Raw genomic sequence first — 17,421 nt, 5'->3', positions numbered from 1 at the left:
GGAAAACTGAGCCAGTGGGCAGGGAGCCCTAGGACACACGCACGTGCCGGCGAGCCTGGGGAAGTGTAAGATCAGCGCAGTGTATCCATGTCAACAGCGTGGTTGACCAAGTCGGAGTTTTCCAAGATGTCACCGCAGGTTGGGGGGGGCGGCTGGGTGAACAGTACCCGGGACCTCTCTGTACTGGCATAATTTCTTACAAATGCATAGGAGCCTACGATTATGTTGGAGTGCAGGTATTTGAAACACTCCTCTCCACCCGCTCCGAAAGGCTGAGCTGGAGACTGGAGAACAGAGGTGCTGAGGGGCCTGATGGGAGCTGGGGCTCCCACCCTCTGGGCTGCCCCCTCCCCCAGGCCAAAGCCTGTCTGTGACTCTGGAAGTGAGCTTTTATTACGGGAGCTTTTATTACGGGAGTGGCCTCCACAGGGAGCAGGGGTGCGGGTGGGGGTAAGGGAAGCGGGAAGTGGCCGGGGTGGCACAACAGGGACCCACTGGCTGGGTAGTGCCCTCAGGGTTTCTGTGCTGTCCCTGCTGGAGGTCAGAGATGAGCAGCGTTGGCAGCAATAAATACCACTGCACAGGGGAGAAGACAGGCCATGCCATTGCGGGACCAGAAAGAGGATCACAAAGAGGAATGTGACCACAGCTGAGAGGCACAACCCCCCCACACACCCCCATCCCCAACCCCCCGGTGGAAGGCAGGTCTGGTTGCAGAGCTCCCAGGATGCTGGGAGAGAGCAGTCCCCATGTGGGACACCAGGAAGTCAGGGGCTCAGGGGTTGAGGCCCTGAGGCTTTCCCTGAGGGCCTGGTGCTGTCAGCACCAAACATTCGGGGACCCCTGGGGTAAGATGGAGGGGTGTGGGGACCGTGATCATTAGGGGACAATTCGAGGTCTAGGTCCAGGGGCTCATCAGCCCAAGTACCCCAAAGGGAGCCTAAGCTTTGCATTTTGGAGAAAGGTGGCCTGTTTCACTTCGAAGTTGGTGATAAGGGGATGGATGCCATCTATGTTCCTGATTTGGTTAAATGTCATCGTGTCTCTTCCATCAGAGGCCTTTGGCCACGGGTCCTTCTCAGGAACATCCCATCTCCTGGAGCGGGAGCTGCTCTGGCCCGAGAAGGGGGTTGCCCAGCCCCAAGTGCAGCTGGGGAGGCGGGCGGGGGCGGGGGTCGAGGCCGACCCTGCTGTTGACAGAGGGCCGGAGGAGACCAGTCATCCATCGAGGCAGGTCTTTGCGTTCTGGGCATCAGGTTCATTTGGAAGCCAGGGTCACCAGGGGCAGAGTCAAGGGAGCTCTTCCATCAGTGGCCCCCCTCTGGGGGTGCCGCCAGGGACAGGATGCAGCCAGGTCAAGTCCTCCTGCTCAGAGCGTTAGGAAGAGAAGCCGCTCTGACTGGAGAGAGGAAAAGAGAAAGACAGCGTGGGCTGTCAGGCCTGCGGGGCACCGGCATGCCCTCTGCTAAACCCGCCTCCATGTCAGTGGCCCAGCCTGGCTGCCTCTGCCCATTGGAACAGATGCATCCGCCCTGGAGAGGACACTCAGGACCCTGCCCACCCCTACCGGGTCACAGTGCTGGGACAGCTTGTTCACTTCTGACCCGCACAACGTGCGTGGATGGCACGGGAACGCTAAGTAAGAAAAGCCAATCTCAAGAGGATTCCCTTTCCACAGCATTCTCAGAACGACAGACTCTCCGGTGGGGTTGGGAAAGGGGGGAGTGCGGCTTTCAAAGGGCAGCTGTTGCATATCTTGTCTATGGTGGTGATGACCCAAAGCTCTCCGTGGGGGGAAGCTGCAGACTCAGTTGTGACAGCGGGGAAATGAACAAAGTAAACTGCAAACGTGAAGGGTGTATATTCTAATCCCCGGAACTGAATCAAAACGAAATGCTACAAAAGTATTCCATAAATGCAAAAGAGGCATGTGAAAGAAACAACAGCCATCAGCCCAGTTCTACCCGTAATTATCTTAAATACACACGGACCAAGTGCCGGTGTCCACGGACACCCCCTCCCCTGGCCCTTGGCTATAAACCCCCACGTTTTCTTGTAGTATTCAGAGCTGGGTCCTGTCTTCCTCTCTATTGCTAGACCCCACCGCAGGATCCTGCTTCCTATCTCCAGTCCCCTCCCTTGAACAGTCTTCCCTGCCATCTTAACAAGCATCGCGAATAATTTCTTTCTTTAACGGGGTCCCAGGGTGCCCCTTGGGAAGGTGTGTCCTGGGGTTGTGTCCTCGGGAGACTCGGCCTCACCATGCTCATACAGGCTGTTCTCTGATGGGTGTTGGACTGTGGGGAGAAGAGAGAATGGATCCCCCATTGGTTGTTCCTGGAAACCTGCAGGCTGACCTGTCTAATGGTCACTGTCACTCCCTGTTAGGTCCAGGGCAAGCAGGGGGAAGGCGCTGGTGGGGGGGCTTGGTTCTCACCTGTCCTCTGCCTCCCCTTCCAAGTCCATCACCTCATGGCCATGGCCGGCTGCCAGGTGCCCAGCATCTGGGAGAGCTGGGTCATAGTCATAGCTGTAGGAGGCAGAGGCTGGTGTCAGCTGCTCTGGAAGGAAGGTGGGGCTAGGTCGGTAGGAGCGCCCTGGAGGGAGACATCCTGGTGGCGGGGGGGGGGGGGGGGGGGGGGGGGGGGGGGGGGGGGGGGGGGGGGGACGGGGGAGAGACCGTGAAAAGGAGATGACGTGTCCCAGAGCAACAGGCAGGAAATGGGAGGTCACAAGAGTGAGGGAAGGGGACACAGAGCTCAGAGATGGGGGTAGATACAGAAAGGCACAAACTTTGGGTGGGGGAGGGGAGAGACTCAGCAGGACTGAGGAGCCACAGAACCGCAGACACAAGGAACCAGAGATGGGGGACCACACAAAGCTTAAGGAACAGAGACAGAAAGACAGAGCCTGGAGGAGAGATGCTGGGGCCACCGTTGTGGGGAAAGCTGGGAGGACCAGGGAAAGGGAATCTAGGGCTGTGAGAGAGGGAGGGGTGGGGGTAAGGGGAGAGGAGAGGAAGGAGAGAGTGATGCTAGACAGGAGGGAGGAGGTGATGGGGAGGAAGGGGAGAAGGTGTTAGAGAAGAGGAGGAGGAGGTGATGGGGAGGAGGTGATAGGCAGGAAGGAGAGGTGATGAAGAAGATAGGGCAATGCACTATGTCCAGGGGGAGCTCGGGTCCCAGAGGCCAGACCCAAGGTGGGTCCTCACCGAGGGCACAGTGGCTAGGGGACACGGGCTCCAATCTGGCGCGGCCTAGGCAGGCAGCCTCCAGCAGGTGGCAGGCGCTGGTGTAGACGACTCCATTGGAGCCGCACACCGGGTCCCCACCGGCGCTACAGTCGCGGGCGCAGCCACAGCGCGTAATCTTCGCCCCCTCCTCTGGGGAGGCCACAGGACCCCGCTCAAGCGGGGACCAGCCTAGGGGCGAAGCGAAGTCGGCAGGGTCTTCGGGACCCCAACCCCCAGCTGGTCGGCGCTGGAGCAGGGATTACCACCTTTCACAGGGTGGGGACTGGGGCGCGACAGTTACTGGAGTCCCTGAGCCCTGATCTGGTGGAATTTCATGCAAAGTATTTGCCTACTATTTGCGAAAACAAATAAAAGTTATCAACGAAGGCAGTCTAAACTTATTTCAAATGTTTAAAAAATGAAGAATAGGGCCCCAGTCCCACCCAGAACTTTGCTGTGGCCCCTCACTCACTTCATGGCCAGGGACCTGCAGTTCCTACACCTCTGGTTTGTGCAAAAAGGGGCACCACGGGTTCTGCTCGGGAAGCGCTCCCACCCCAATCGGCCCCACCCTCTCCCAGTCTCACGTGCCCCCCGGCTCGGCCCTGTCCCTCCTCACCGCCCGCCCACAGCCCGCTCGACCACGCCCCTTCCCACTGCCCACCCACATCTTACTCGGCCCCGCCCCTTCCCGCTGTTCTCTCACAGTCCGTTCGGTCCGCCCCCTGCCCCCTCCTGGCCCCGCCCCCTCCCACTATCCGCCCACAGCCCGCTCGGCCCCGCCCCTTCCCATCGCCCGCCCAACAGCCCTCTCGGCCCGCCCCTGCCCACCTCCCGGCCCCGCCCCTCTCGGCCCCGCCCCCAAAGTGTGCTCCCTTGACGGAGGTCTGTCCTCCTGCCTTTACCAAGCTGTCCTCCTCGGCTTGGGGACCCCGCTTCCCCGCTCTGATCTGAGCTCCAAGAGGACGGTCGAGGTGGCTGGTGGTAGGGGAGGCAGTGGCCCGCGCACTCACCCGGGCCCTGGGCCGGAGCGCGCTCCACCTCGTTGCACGCCGGTCCCGCGCACAGCTCCTGGGCAAGCGGACTTCGGGCACTGACGTTGTAGAAGCGCGTGGCTTCGAAGGCTGCGGGACGAGGCAGGGGATGAGCGACCAAGTGATGGGGTGACAAGATGAGGAACCGAGCTGGGGGTGCGGGTGAGCGCGGGCCTACCAGGCTCATAGTAGTCGTACACAGAGACGGGCAGCGCGGATATCCTGCCCACCACATGTTCACGCAGCGCCCGGAACCGCACGCAGGTCAGGCACCGGCTGGGGATCTGCGGGGTTAGCAGACCGGCTAGGACCTGGCTGGGGCCACTGGGTTCAGGGATAAGCTACAGCCCCTATGCTCTGCTATGCATCAAAGCATGGGCCCCCAGAACTGGCCGATTTCGGGGTACCCAGGAGGCGTGAAACACAGAAACCTGATTCCACTCAATCCCGTGGGTCCTTCCATGCTACCTGGGAAAACATCTCTGCTGGTCTTGGACTCCCCACTCCCGTCCCCTCCCCCCACCAATTTGCTGTGTGTCTCTATGGATTTACCTGTTCTGGACATTTCATATACACGAAGCCTTTTGCGTCTGGCTTCTTTCACTCCACATGTTTTCCAGGTTCATCTATATGCATCCGCTCTGCATTCCTTCTTTGTGTCTGAACACTATCCCCTCCCCTCCCAACTTTTTCCACCCAGGTGAGCTGGCTGGGGCACTAAGCCACCAGCTGCGCCATCTCTACCTGGATGGATTGTCCCCGTTTCTTTTTCACGCTATGAGATGGTTGCCAGAACCGCCCTGACAGCTCTCTACCCTCACCCACGTGGGTACTGTAGAAGCCTCCACCCCTGCCCATGCCCCCACCCCAGAACAGTACCTCATCAAAGTAGAAGAGCACTCTGCGTCCGGCCACCTCGTACCTTTTCAGCGTGAAATGCTTGTCAAAGAGCAGCTGGCAAGGAAGCCAGAGGTCAGGGTGCACCCAGGCCCTCCCCCAGGGCCAGCTTCCTCCCCCCCACCCCCCGCCTCTGTGGGGCCTGCACTGGTCAGTGGGAGGTAGGCCAAGGCCCCAGAGGCTGGCGACTTGCCTGTGGTCATCCAGCAAGTCCCCATGGGGGCCGGGGCCAAGGGATGGCGGTCAAAGCTCCCCAGAACTTGACAGCCCACCCAGGGCCGGGGAAGAGGGGATGTGAGGCTGGTTACCCTTCCCCGAGCTCCTGCCTCCCCTTCCCTCCCCTTCCCTTCCTGCAGCCTCCCTGTGTCCAGCCCCAGCTCTAGTGCCCGGCTGAGCCAGGCCACCTGCTTTGACCTCAGCCGCGACATTCAGCCACCATCCAGCCTGGGACATCCCCATTTTTAATGTAAAAACCCGAGTCCTCTGTGCGGGCCCCTCTCCTTACCCTGGTGCTCTGCCCAGCCTCCCTGATCACCCCCAGCCCCCAGGAGCAGCCTTTCCTTCTCCATCCTCCCCACACTGCAGACCTCCTCCGGCCTGGGGCAAGCCAGCACCGCCCTCTTTGTGCCTCCCACACACAAAAGGGGACATGGGACTGGTCTCCCTGGAATTTGAGGGCAGTGGCAGGTTTCTGGAGAACCAGGGTGTTGTCCCTACAGCTCACCCATGTTTGCTGAATCCCCCCTCCTCCACCTGCATCCCATTCCTCCCCACCTACCCCTCAGCGGGTGCCTGGCCCCAAAGAACCAACTCTGCCCAGAAAGGCCAAAAAAAAAAAAAAAAAAATTATGAAGGGCTGGGAATTTGCAACCTGGACAGGGCAATCAGCTAGAGACTGCCGGGCTCCCGCCTACCGGCGCCACCTCACCTGCTCCAGGCTCTCTCGGTCCACCCGGAAGCCCGAGAGTAGGGGCACCTCCAGGACGGCCATATTGGAGGACCCCGCATGCAGCCACCTTCCAATGAGAGGAGAGACAGGCCCTGGAGCTCAAGCCCCGAGATGGAACTCACAGTCCCCTCTGACACTCATAATCCCCACAGCTGAAGTCCTAGGGAGCACACCCTGGGCCTGGCCATGTGGCCCATCAGTACAAACACAGCTGGCTGGGCGACCGGTCAGCCCATTTCACACCCGAGACCCTAAGACCGTAAGGAGAGGGCTTTGCGGAGGGCTCTGAGCCTGACCGAGGCCTGCTGACTCTGGGCCGTGCTTGCCCCGAACCCCAGGCTATGTCCCCAGCACAAGAAGCGGCTCCGTGGGGCCACGGGAGCCACGGTGAACGGGGAGGGATCCCCCGTCACTGCCCAGGGACAGCCCTCCATGTCCCCTTCTGTGACATGGGGTGTGCATAACGGCCTCTGGGGCTTGCTCCGGGCCAGACCCTCCTGGTGCCAGGTGCTGGTGACAAGGAGGGTGGCTGACCTTCACAGAGGGACCTCCAGACTGTGGGCCCAAGGGCCATGGCAGCCACAGCCCCTCGGGAGGCTTCCTGTGGGGGTGTGGCCTGAGCACGCCCATAACTGGATGGCACACAGGGGTTCTTTCTGAAACATCTGAGAGAGGCATAAAGACGTCCCCAGCAGGCCTGATGGGGCCAGAGAGCTGGGGCCAGCCGGGCTGCTTCCTGTTCCCCCTACCCCAGGGGTAGGTCGAAGGTCATGGCAGGTCGAAGGTCATGGCAAAGGAGGGCAGCCTTGGCAGCTCCAATGGGCTTTGGATGCCATGACAACCATCCACCTCTGGGCTCCCAAATCGTCACCAAGGTAACGAGCATCCTCTAAGGGCAGCTGCCCGTGCCCTCCCCTAAGACCCTCTGTGGCCTCGTCCCTGGGTCACCGTCAGGGAACCCAGGAGCCTCGGTCTGGCATATCAGGCAGAGGTCACAAACAGTGGTCCCCGCCTGGGCCACCTGCCTCACCTGTCACTGGGGTCTGCTGCATCAATCTGGAAGTTTCCATCTCCCTCCTCATTTCAAAACCCATCTACGATCTAAGTGCCTGACAGTAAATATTTGATTGCAAAAGCATGCATCCCAAACACATCCATCTTGGTCAACATATTGCCAGCTGTGTGATCCAGCTACAGATAAGCACCTAGACAAGGGAGCCAGGTGCCCCCGCCCGCTGCCACCATGAAGTTCCCCTTTTAGAAAACCCTGGGTCCCGAGATAACTGACCCGCTTTTCCCTTCCCACTCCCTCATTCCTGTGTATATCTTTTTAAAATTTTGCCAATAAGAGGGGACTGGTGAAACCCTAGGCCCCCACTCACTGCCCCAATAAAAGGCAAAGCCCCACCCAGGTCCAGACTTTCTGCCTGCGACCTCGCTGTGTAGCCCCAGGTGTGCCCGGTAACCTCCAGGAGCAGTGGATATGGAACCCCGTCCCTCAAGGTCCCCTGATGGCTCTTGCTGACATATCTTGCAACCACAGCAGGAACCACCAGGGCTGGGCAAGCCACCACAGTGGGCCAGAGCCGTGCCGCGGACATTCTAGCTGACAGCATCACAATCCACAGGCTCAGACTGAGCATCTGCTCAGCGCCTCAGTCCCTGGAGGCCATGCTCCTCAAACATGGCCCTCCTCGGAGGCCCAGGCAGCGGTGTTGGCCAGTGGGGAGGTGGCCTTACCTGGTGCACACCTCCAGGGTCACCTGGTACTCCTGCTGATGCTGATCGGCTGCCGGGTCGTCATCATCAGCAGAGGAGGCGGGAGCGGGGGTCCGCCGCGGTTCAGCCTCAGGCTCCTGCAGGCTCACGAACAGCTGGAAGGCTGGCTTGGTCACCGGGTCCGGCACGTGGTAGGTGACATCAATCTGGGGAGTGTGCGAGGACCGAGGCTTAGGGAACCCGGGGTGGGGGGAGGGGAGAGGCAGCAGCATGGCCAGAATAAAGATGGAAGCGGTATCTGCGACAGACATGGGGACTACTGTTCACTTCATTCTGCCCTACAACTGCCCAAGCAAGTGTAGATCCGACTGCCATCCCCTTTGCACGCTTGTCAAGCCCAGGTCACGCACCACCTAGCCACCGTGTTGTCTTGGCTCCTGTTTTCGAGATGGGGAAGCTGAGGCTTCCAGGGTCTCCAAGCCGACTTGCCCTCTGCCCTCTAGCCAGAGCCCACAAGACCAGAATGCAGCTTAAGTCCCAGGGCCTGGCGACTGGGTGGCTGCAGGGAGGGCGAGGCTCAGGCATCCTGGACCAGGGACTGAGGGAGGGTGCCTGGGGGAGGCCTCCTGGTCCAGGCAGCAGCAGGGAGAGTAAACATGGGCCAATTCCGGGGGTGGGGGAGGGTGTCTGCTTATGGTCGGAGACCCCTGGATCAAGTGCCGGTCAGGTGGATTTTTGTGGGGGGGGGCCGCACCCAAGAGGAGGTACAGCCACAGCTGCATGGCGGGGGGCACAGTCTGAGCCTGGAGCCCCCAGGTTCCAGATGCCCCCACGAGCACCGGTGTCCCCACAGACTCACCTGCATCAGACAGCAGCCTTCTCCCCTGGCGCTCACGAACAGCCCCGTGGGGAGGCTGGGGATCTGTAAGAGCGAGGACATCGTGATGCCCTCCGCAGACACACCGGAGTGGGTGGGCAGCGGGTGGGGCCCCCAACGTCCGGTCCAGGAATACACACCGCCGCCGTCTGCAGAACCTTCTGGTTGGCCCTATGAAGCTCGAAGGTCTCCTGGTAGTCCAGGTTGGTGGAGGCCAGGGAGATGGTGAGGTTGACACTGCCAGCATGGGACAAGATGGCATACTCCGCCAGGGCCTGCAGAGCCACGCAGGTGTCCTGGGGGTAGACAAGGGCCCCGGGGACAGGTCAGCCCGCGGCCCCCTGCCCCCATCCTGGGACATCTGGCCCAAACTGGAGGCACCAGGCGTGGACCCTCTCTGACAGCCAGAGACCCTTGTGGCTGGAATGGAGGGTGAGTCTGGTGCAGACATCCGTGGACTGGGGGTCCTCCGCAGAGGCAGAAGCTGGGTCCCCGTCCCAACGCCAGTGCATCAGACCCTCAGGCTCCATCCTCTGCCTTCCCCTGGGACCTAAAGCAGGCAGTGGCTTCCTGGTGAGCTCTGAGCCTCGAGCCTGAACCTCAGTGACCCCGCTGGGAGCTGAGCCCCATCCTTGGGCCCTGCTCACCTTACCTGAGTGGAGGAGAAGCCCCCAAGCGCATTCCGCTGCTGGGACAGCCACTTCACCACGGGCAGGGCGGTGGCCACATCACCCAGGAGGGTGTAAGTCAGCAGCGCATAAGCTGTCATTTCCACCTCAGCCGAGACCACTGCAACAGACGAGGCTGCCTGGGGCCCTCTCAGTGCTGGGACCCGGGACCCAGCACCCAGTACCCAAAGCAGCGAGCTGGTACCTGACCGAGAGACCCCATCGCTGAAGCTCAGGAATGCATCCTTGTCCGTGTCCCGGGAACCCGTCAGGCTCCAGTGGGTGACCCCATCTGTAGGGGGCCAGGACTTGTCAGAGGCCATGAACCAGTTCAGTTTGCGGCCTGGCATCCCTTGTGGGGGGGTCAGTGCATATGGCCTCAAGAAGAGACCTCGGGGGCGCAGGTGGGATGGACACCAGGGGAGGAGGGTGCCAGGGGCAGAGGCCTGGGGCAAGAAGGGCCTTAGGGTTGGGGTGCCTGGGTGGCTCAGTCATTAAGCGTCTGCCTTCAGCTCAGGTCATGATCCCAGGGTCCTGGGATCGAGCCCCGAGTCTGGCTCCCTGCTCAGCGGGAAGCCTGTTTCTCCCTCTCCCACTCCTCCCATGTGCATTCCCTCTCTCGTTCTCTCTGTCAAATAAATAAATGAAATTAGAGAAGGGCCTTGGGGCTGTCTCCCATCTGCAATTCCATGACAGACCCCATCCCTCCCGCATTGCTGGCAGACATCAGCGGCCTCTCTCCTGACGGGGCCCTGATGGGGCTCCAGCTGTCCTTACTCAGGACCGAGGAAGCCACTCGCTACTTGCAAAGGCTCCAAGGATTCTGAGCTCATGTGAGTGTAGAAGGCCCTGAGACCCCAGAGAGATCAGCGCTCCCCTGGCCGAGCAGGGACTCCTAGGCACTGTCATCCAATTGGGTGGTTTTAGAATTTTGCTTAGTTTTTTTTTCTTCCTGGCAATGCAAGCATTCTTCAGGTGACATCATAAGCCGAGAAGCTGCTGGGGAAGGTGGGGAGTGTGATGAGGGCCGGAGGTGGGAGGGAAGAGGCTCCGTCTGAGAAGTTTCTGTGACCCGGGGCTCCCCAAACATAGTGGGTAGTCATTTGGTCGATGGGGAGACCGACATCTTGAAGATGGAAAAGGTTTCTGAAGGCTCACCCAACGGTGGAGGGCGGGGGCCCTCCCTGGGGCGGGGGTTGCCACCCCTTATTTTACAAGGGAGAAAAATGACATTCGGGCTCAAGTCATTTCATCAAACGGAGCCACTAAGGAGATGTGACGAGTAACAAACCGAACAGAGTGAGCAAAGTGTGCCTCCTTAGAACCAAGCATATGTCCGTGAGCTGCCTCCTGGGTACACCGTGGGCCGGCCCCACAGTGGCCTCCGGGGTGGTGGTGGGGGGCCCTACCCTGCGTGATGGCCAGGCTGCGGAGCTTCCGCAGGGCCGCGGGGGCTGCTGGGCTGCGGAGCAGGGTCAGCGCGTAGGTGGTGAGGGCGCTGCTGTAGGGGTCCGTGGCCAGGGGCGCACTGGACTCCAGGAAATGCCGCGCTCTGGCAATGGCGCTCCTCTCCTCCTGCAGGATGGAGGGGGGGTAGTGGAGCCCTGGGAGGCTGCTCTGTTCCCCCACCCACCCGCCCACCCACAGATTCCCAGGGCACACCAAGGGTGAGGCTGCCTGGCTCACAGACTCTCATTTTGCGTCCCTCGGGGGCTCCCACAGCCTTAGACCTGGCTTTCAAAACACCATCCCCTTCGTGTTGGGGCCAACTTTTTCCAAATGGGGTCTGAGAACAGCAGATCAGCTCAGAGGAGTTCTGGGGGAAGTTGGCAGAGCCCTGACCGCCCTGTTCCAACTACTCCATCACTGAGTTGGCCTCTGAGACCCCCTGCCCATTCCCACCTCACCCTCTAGGCCTCACCTCGATGGTCACCACCTCCAGGAAGCCCACCAACTCTGACCACACTTTCCCCCAACCCCCTGTGACCCACTGGAGGACAGAAACCAGACATGACAGAGCAGGTCCAGCAGATCCCTGGCTGGGCCCACACAAGCCCAGCCCCAGCACGGGGCCGCACCGTTGCAGTAAGGACTGAGGTCCCCCTAAGAAGAGTGAACACAGAGACGCAGGCACGAGGTCATGGAGAGGCTGGAGCAACACGGCCAGGAGATGAGAAATGCCAGGAGCTCCCCAGGAACTGAAGAGGCCTAGAAGGATTTTCCCTTCGAGCCTTGAGAGCTCTAAGCCTTGCTGGCACCTTGACTTCAGACCCCTGGCTTCCCAAACTGGGACAGAATAAACCGTGGTCGTAAGCCGTTGTTTGTGGTTCTGGTGACAGCAGCTCCGGACCCGAATCCAGGAGCCTTCAAATTCTTGAGTGAACGAAGACAAGCATGGCCCAGCTCTAAACATGTGACAGGGTCAGAATGACCAGAATGTCCATATCATTGAAATAAAAACCACTACCAGAGCATGGAGGAGAGGGCCGCCTCAGGAATGTTGAGGGACCCAGGTCCCTGAAGCTCAGAGGGGCAGGACCCCACTGGCCCCACATCCTAGGACCCCCTCTGACCCGGCCAACCAGGGCAGCTGGTCATCTCAGAGGCAGGGTATATGGGTTTGCTCGGGCTGTGTAACAAAGTTCCACGAAGAGGGAGGCTTAAAAAGTAAAAACGTATTGTCTTATGGAAATCCGAGATCAAGGTGTGGGCAGCGTTGGCTCCTTCCAAGGGCCCTTTTCCGGGCCTTTCCCCTGGGCTTGTGGCTGGCTGTCTTCCCTCTGTGTGTAGCTGTGTCCAACGGCCCCCTTTTATATGGACACTAGTCATACTGGATTAGGACCCATCCTAACGGCCTCATTTTAACTTGATTATCTCTTTAAAGGTCCTATTTCCATATATGCTCACATTCCAAGGTACTGGGGTCCTATAGACTGAATGCCAGCGCCCCCCCCCCCAATATGTTGAAGCCCTAACCCCAGTGTGATATTAGGAGGTGGGGCCTTGGGGATGTGATTGGGTTTAGGTGAGGTGAAGTCCCCACATGGGATTACGGTCCTTCCTTGAAGAAGAGACACACCAGAACTCGCTCTCTCTCCACATGTATGTACCAAGGAAAAGGCCTTGTGTGGACACAGCAGGAAGGTGGAGGTCTTCAAGCCAGGAAGAGAGTCCTCCCCAAGAACTGAATCAAACAGAATGTGGACTTGGATTTCCCAGTTTCTAGAACCATGAGAATTAAATGTCTGTTGTGTAAGCCACCCAGACTGTAATGTTTCATTATGGTGGCCCAAGCTGATCTGAGCTAAGATAAGGATTAGGATTTGAGGATAGGATAGGGATAGGATAGGATAGGATAGGATAGGATAGGATAGGATAGGAAAGGAAGACACAATTGAGTCCTTTAACCACAGGGCAAGGGGCCCTCTAGGCAAAGTGCATGGGGCATGGAGGATCTTGGGATCCTCGGCAAACCCCAGACCCAGGGATTAAATCTGGATTGGGAAGCCAAGAATGGCTGAGAAATGTTATTACTCATAATTCATCATCAGAGGACACAGAACTGACACTGCTGTTAGGAATGCTAGGGTCCCTACCCCCAGGGCTGAAGTCCACCATGGACACCCCCACAGCAGGCAGAACATGCTTCCCACACCCCTGCTTCACAGAAGCAACAATGGCTCCCAAGTCCCCCGGGACACCTAAACCTTGACTGGCTCCAGTACCAACTGAAAATGAAGGTTCTAGAACCCTTCTCCCAAAAACTTTCCCAAGTTTTTATATAGGACTCCCTGACCAGCCAGGACCCCGCTGGAGCCCCAGATGACTGCCCAAACAGGGATGGAGGCATCAGATCGTCCTGGGAGATCTCAGGGTACGGCTCCCCCAAATCCCCTACAATTACCACAGGAATCTCTCAGTGCTCAGGCTGCAGGGAGGGAGACATTCAGGAACCACGGAAAAGCAAGAGAAGGAGAAGCAGGAAGGCATCAAGGAAGAAATAAAGCCCAGCCTGCAGGGGAAAGCCGCCCACCGCTCCCCAGCCGCGGCGTGCTCACCTCCGAGGCCGGGCCAGTCTCCAGGAGCGCAGCCACCACGTAGGCGGTCAGCGGGACGGTGCCATGAACCCCACCCTGCGAGAGGACGCTTGAGCCTCACCCTGAGCCAGAGGGGACCGCCCCCGGCCCCCCACGGGCCCCAGACAGCAGCGGGGAGCAGGGCTAAGGTGCCAGAAGCAGGGCCGAGGAGCCACTCACCTGGATGTCCTTGTTCAGAATCCTGCCCACCGCCGGAAAGGAGCCGTCCACCCGCTGCTGCCTGACGATCCAGCCCTTGGCGGCCGCCAGCTCCTGCGGGTCGATGAAGATGAAGCTGCGCGCCTGCGCAAAGGACTTCAGGACAAAGGCTGTGAGCCTGAAATGGGATGAGGCAGGGGCTGGGAGGGCCAGGGGCTGGAGAGGTTGTGCGGAGAAGGTCACCTCCCGCCTGCCCCCTGAGGAGTTGTGCCTGCTCCCTACAGGGCCCCTAGTCTCTGCCTCCTCACCTGTGACACGGGAGGGGTCAGCATGTCCTCGAAGGGCTGCTGTGAGTGCTCCAGGGAAGTGTCTGGGCACCCAGCAGGACCCAATGGCAGAGACCAGCCTCCCTACCTGGACCCTCCCCGTCCCCTGGCAGCGCCCCAGTCTGGAGCTCAAGGCCTTCCTGGGAGCTGGTCCAGCTCTGCCTCCCCTGCCTCGTGCAGAAGACGTTCCTTGTCGCCTCTCCACTGCCAATCCCCAAGGGATCCTCTGCCCTGCAGATCTCCAGTCTTTCCTGGGACCCCGCAGCCAGATGTTTAGATCCTTGGACCCTTCTGTGGTCCTAATTGGACAGAGTGAGCCGACCCGAGTGTCTAGATTGATGAAGAACTTCACAAGATGGGGGGGTGCCTCCACACACTGGGATATCATTCAGCCTTAAGGGGGAGAAACGCTGACCCCTGCTCCGGCAGGCGCGAACCTTGAGCGCACTGTGAGCGGAGAAGCACGCTGGGCAGGAAAGAATGCTAGGATCGCACTCACGTGAGGTCCCGAAACTCAAAGGGACAGAAACTAGAACAGGGGTGCCTGGGGGGGGGGGTGGAGCTAGAGGTGGGGAGTCCATGCGTGTAATAGACAGAGTTTCAGATTTACGACATTAAAAAGAGTTCTGGGGACATACAGTGGTGACAGCTGCCCAACAGCGTGAATGTGCTGAATGCCACCAGAATGGACACTTGAAAATGGTGAAGATGAGGGCACCTGGGTGGCTGTCAGTTAAGCGTCTGCCTTGTGCTCAGGTCATGATCCCAGGGTCCTGGGATGGAGCTCAGCAGGGATCCTCCTCCTCCCTCTCCCTCTGCTCCTCCCCCTGCTTGTGCTTCCTCTCTCTCATAAATAGATTTTTAAAACTTTAAAAAGTGGTGAAAATGATAAACCTTATGTTATACTTACTTCAACACCAACAACAAAAAACCCCAAAACAACAAAGAAGTTAAGAGAATGAAAATCAAGGCTCTGTTTCAGTGAATTGCCAAAATGTGAAACAGCCCATAACCCCGAGGCTGCATGCACCTATCCCAAGGGTCTGCTCATCCCGGGCACTTCCCTCCCGGATCCCCAAACCCATCCTTTCTCTTGCCCTTGGGGCACCTGCATCTGCCAGAGCACTGGCTCCCACCTCCCGAGCACGCCCTGCCCCTCAGCCAGAGGGCGGGGCCAAACACCGTGCGCAAGCGCAGGCAGCCCAGGCAGGCAGCCCAGGGCGGGGAGGCCACGACCGAGCGGGCGGGGGGATGGGGGGGCCCACGACTGAGCGCGGGGACCGTGGAATCCCCACGCTGTGTCTATGCTGTCTCTGGGCAGTTCGGCTTTCTAGATCCTGGTGAGCATCACGGCACACGGCGGGGCTCAGCCAGCTGTGTCGCTGCTGCTGTGCGGTGGACACTGCGTCAGCTTCACGATGGGGAGGGCAGTTTGCAGGCCCACAGACCCCGCAGGAGCTCCCGGGATGGCACAAGGGAAGAAAAAACCCATCTGGGGACAGGAGTTGGGGTGCCCCCACAGTATCTGCCGGCCCCAACATGGATATGGCAAATCCACTACCACGCGAACTGCCGGCCTCTGAGGATCCCAGGGAACAAGACCCAAGGGCACGCAGCCCCACACCGGGCCCTCCCTGGCCTGGTCACCCCAAAAGCCAAAGGGAGCCACTTGCAAGAGAAACCAGACTCCGGGCTGCTCTGCCCACACGCTCCCCAGACCTCAGCCTCCGGGCAGTGGTACGGCCTTTCCCGTCTCCTCCTACTTGCGGTCACCCCTGTTTCTAGATCCATTGAGCTTTGAAGAGGCCCCAAGGCACCCAGGACCGGCTCCCGAGAGGATGGAGAGCAAAGCTTCTATTTGGGGCAGTGTAGCAACAGCACCAGAAAGACAACTATGAGAAATCGTCACTGTCCCGGCCACCCCTACTCCCCCCATTGCCACCCTCAGAGCCCAGCAGAGCTGCCCACATCCAGCCCTCTGAATTCCGGGGGCGGGGCTGGGACTGTGGCAATCTCCTGGTCACCCTAAGGATCTGGCCCCCAGCTTCTTGGCCATGTGGTGCATCATGGGAGGCTGTGGCTTCAGGTTGGAGAGCCACGGTGGCCGTGCCCCTGGATTGGGGACTCACCACATGCTCCCCGAGGCGTCCCGCTCCCCGAATGCACTGTAGGAGCCGTCTGGGTGCCTGTAGGTCAGCTGCCGCTGGTAGCCTGTGGGGGAGGCAGAGGGATCAGTGACCTGGGGCTGTCCCTGTGACCCCCACCCCGTGACGCAATACTCATATCCCGGGTCGCCCACATCTGGAGTCTGGAAAGTGCGCTCCACCAAGAGTGTGGATGAAACCTCTACTTTGTTCCTCTCATTTCCTGACCTGGCCTCTCTGTAACTCCTGGTCACACACAGGCCCTCAGTCACGGGGGTCAGTGACCTGCACCATCTCGAGGCAGCATCCTCTGTCCCCACAAGTGGGGACTACTCCACGAGAGCCTGGTGTGCTCTGAGAACAGAGGGCACCAGAAGGGCCAGAGCAGAAGAACCAGGGGGCAGGGGAGAGAGGTGAGGCGCCCACCCAGGCCACACTGGGTGTTCAGCCTTATTGTGAGGCCAGCAGGGGGCACGGGCTGGGTAAGTTGGGGAGGGCTGTGAGGGGACACATGTAGTGGGTGGTCTGTAGGGTCTGGGGAGGAAGCAGGGTAAATGGGAGGTGGGCACCGTCTAGACAAGCAACGACAATGGGCCTGTATGGCAGAGCGGTAACGGGTAGGGAGGTTTTCTGCAGTATGGGCAGAGCTGCTTAGCTGGGCCAGGTCTAGGAGGAAAGAAAGATCCAGAGGGCACCAAGGTTTGCACCTTACCTGCTGGAAGGATGGTGCTCTGCCCCCGGAGATGGCAAAAGCAGCTGAAGGAGCTCTGTGTAGGTGGTAGGTGGACAGTGACCCCCCCCACCCCCGCAAGTTCATGTCCACCTGAAACCTCAAAATGGGACCTTATGGGAATAAGGGTCTTTGCACTTGTGATCATGCTGAAGACTTCCAGATGAGTTCATCCTGAAATGAGGTGGGGCCTAAATCCAATGACCAGGGTCCTTAGAAGAGAAGAGACCGCAGAAGCGCAGAAGCGGATGTGGGAGGAAGTCCCCTGAAGGTGGAGGCAGGGAAGGGTGGGAGGGACACATCTCCAAGCGGAGGAATGCCTGGAGCCCCAGAATTCAGGAGAGACAGAGGCCCAGGACCGTGTCCCTCAGAGCCTCCAGATGGAACCAACCCTGGAGCCTTGATTGTGGACTTCTGGCCTCCAGAGCTATGAGCAGGTACAGTCTCGTTGTTCTAAGCCACGCAGTTTGTGGTACTGACATAATGTGGGAAATGCTGTGGGTCTGGGTCCAGGTCAACTTGCGATAAATTGTGCCGAACAAACATCTGGGTTTTCCAGTATGTGTAAAGTTACGCTCACGCTATACTGTGGTCTGTTACGTTTGCAAAA

At 59.5% G+C, this 17,421-nt stretch overlaps 1 protein-coding gene across 11 annotated transcripts in view; it reads right to left on the bottom strand.

Moving 5' to 3' along the window:
- Positions 1 to 383: 383 nt before the first annotated feature.
- CPAMD8 (C3 and PZP like alpha-2-macroglobulin domain containing 8) overlaps positions 384 to 17,421 on the bottom strand; it is a 69,471-nt gene continuing 52,433 nt past the window's right edge. For 2 of the 11 annotated variants that reach the window (XM_004761061.3, XM_004761065.3), the window contains exons 27-42: positions 16,067 to 16,148; positions 13,633 to 13,789; positions 13,435 to 13,509; positions 10,786 to 10,951; positions 9,582 to 9,668; positions 9,361 to 9,497; positions 8,849 to 9,004; positions 8,691 to 8,753; positions 7,853 to 8,037; positions 6,092 to 6,179; positions 5,146 to 5,220; positions 4,445 to 4,550; positions 4,138 to 4,356; positions 3,212 to 3,421; positions 2,438 to 2,561; positions 1,460 to 2,297 (exon numbers count right to left, since the gene is read on the bottom strand). In XM_004761061.3, the coding sequence (XP_004761118.1) occupies positions 2,267 to 2,297; positions 2,438 to 2,561; positions 3,212 to 3,421; positions 4,138 to 4,356; positions 4,445 to 4,550; positions 5,146 to 5,220; positions 6,092 to 6,179; positions 7,853 to 8,037; positions 8,691 to 8,753; positions 8,849 to 9,004; positions 9,361 to 9,497; positions 9,582 to 9,668; positions 10,786 to 10,951; positions 13,435 to 13,509; positions 13,633 to 13,789; positions 16,067 to 16,148 (1,961 nt within the window). In that variant the 3' untranslated portion in view covers positions 1,460 to 2,266. Of the gene's footprint in view, positions 1,400 to 1,459; positions 2,298 to 2,437; positions 2,562 to 3,211; positions 3,422 to 4,137; positions 4,357 to 4,444; positions 4,551 to 5,145; positions 5,221 to 6,091; positions 6,180 to 7,852; positions 8,038 to 8,690; positions 8,754 to 8,848; positions 9,005 to 9,355; positions 9,498 to 9,581; positions 9,669 to 10,785; positions 10,952 to 13,434; positions 13,510 to 13,632; positions 13,790 to 16,066; positions 16,149 to 17,421 lie in introns of those variants that run through there. The other 9 variants (XR_006607357.1, XM_004761062.3, XM_013060663.2 and 6 more) reach the window with 9 other exon arrangements.

The sequence above is a fragment of the Mustela putorius genome, unplaced genomic scaffold (genome assembly GCF_011764305.1).
Source record: "Mustela putorius furo isolate JIRA1106 unplaced genomic scaffold, ASM1176430v1.1 tig00000095_pilon_pilon_pilon, whole genome shotgun sequence".
Classification (NCBI taxonomy): Eukaryota; Metazoa; Chordata; class Mammalia; order Carnivora; family Mustelidae; genus Mustela; species Mustela putorius.
This window is presented reverse-complemented; position numbering and strand designations above follow the sequence as displayed.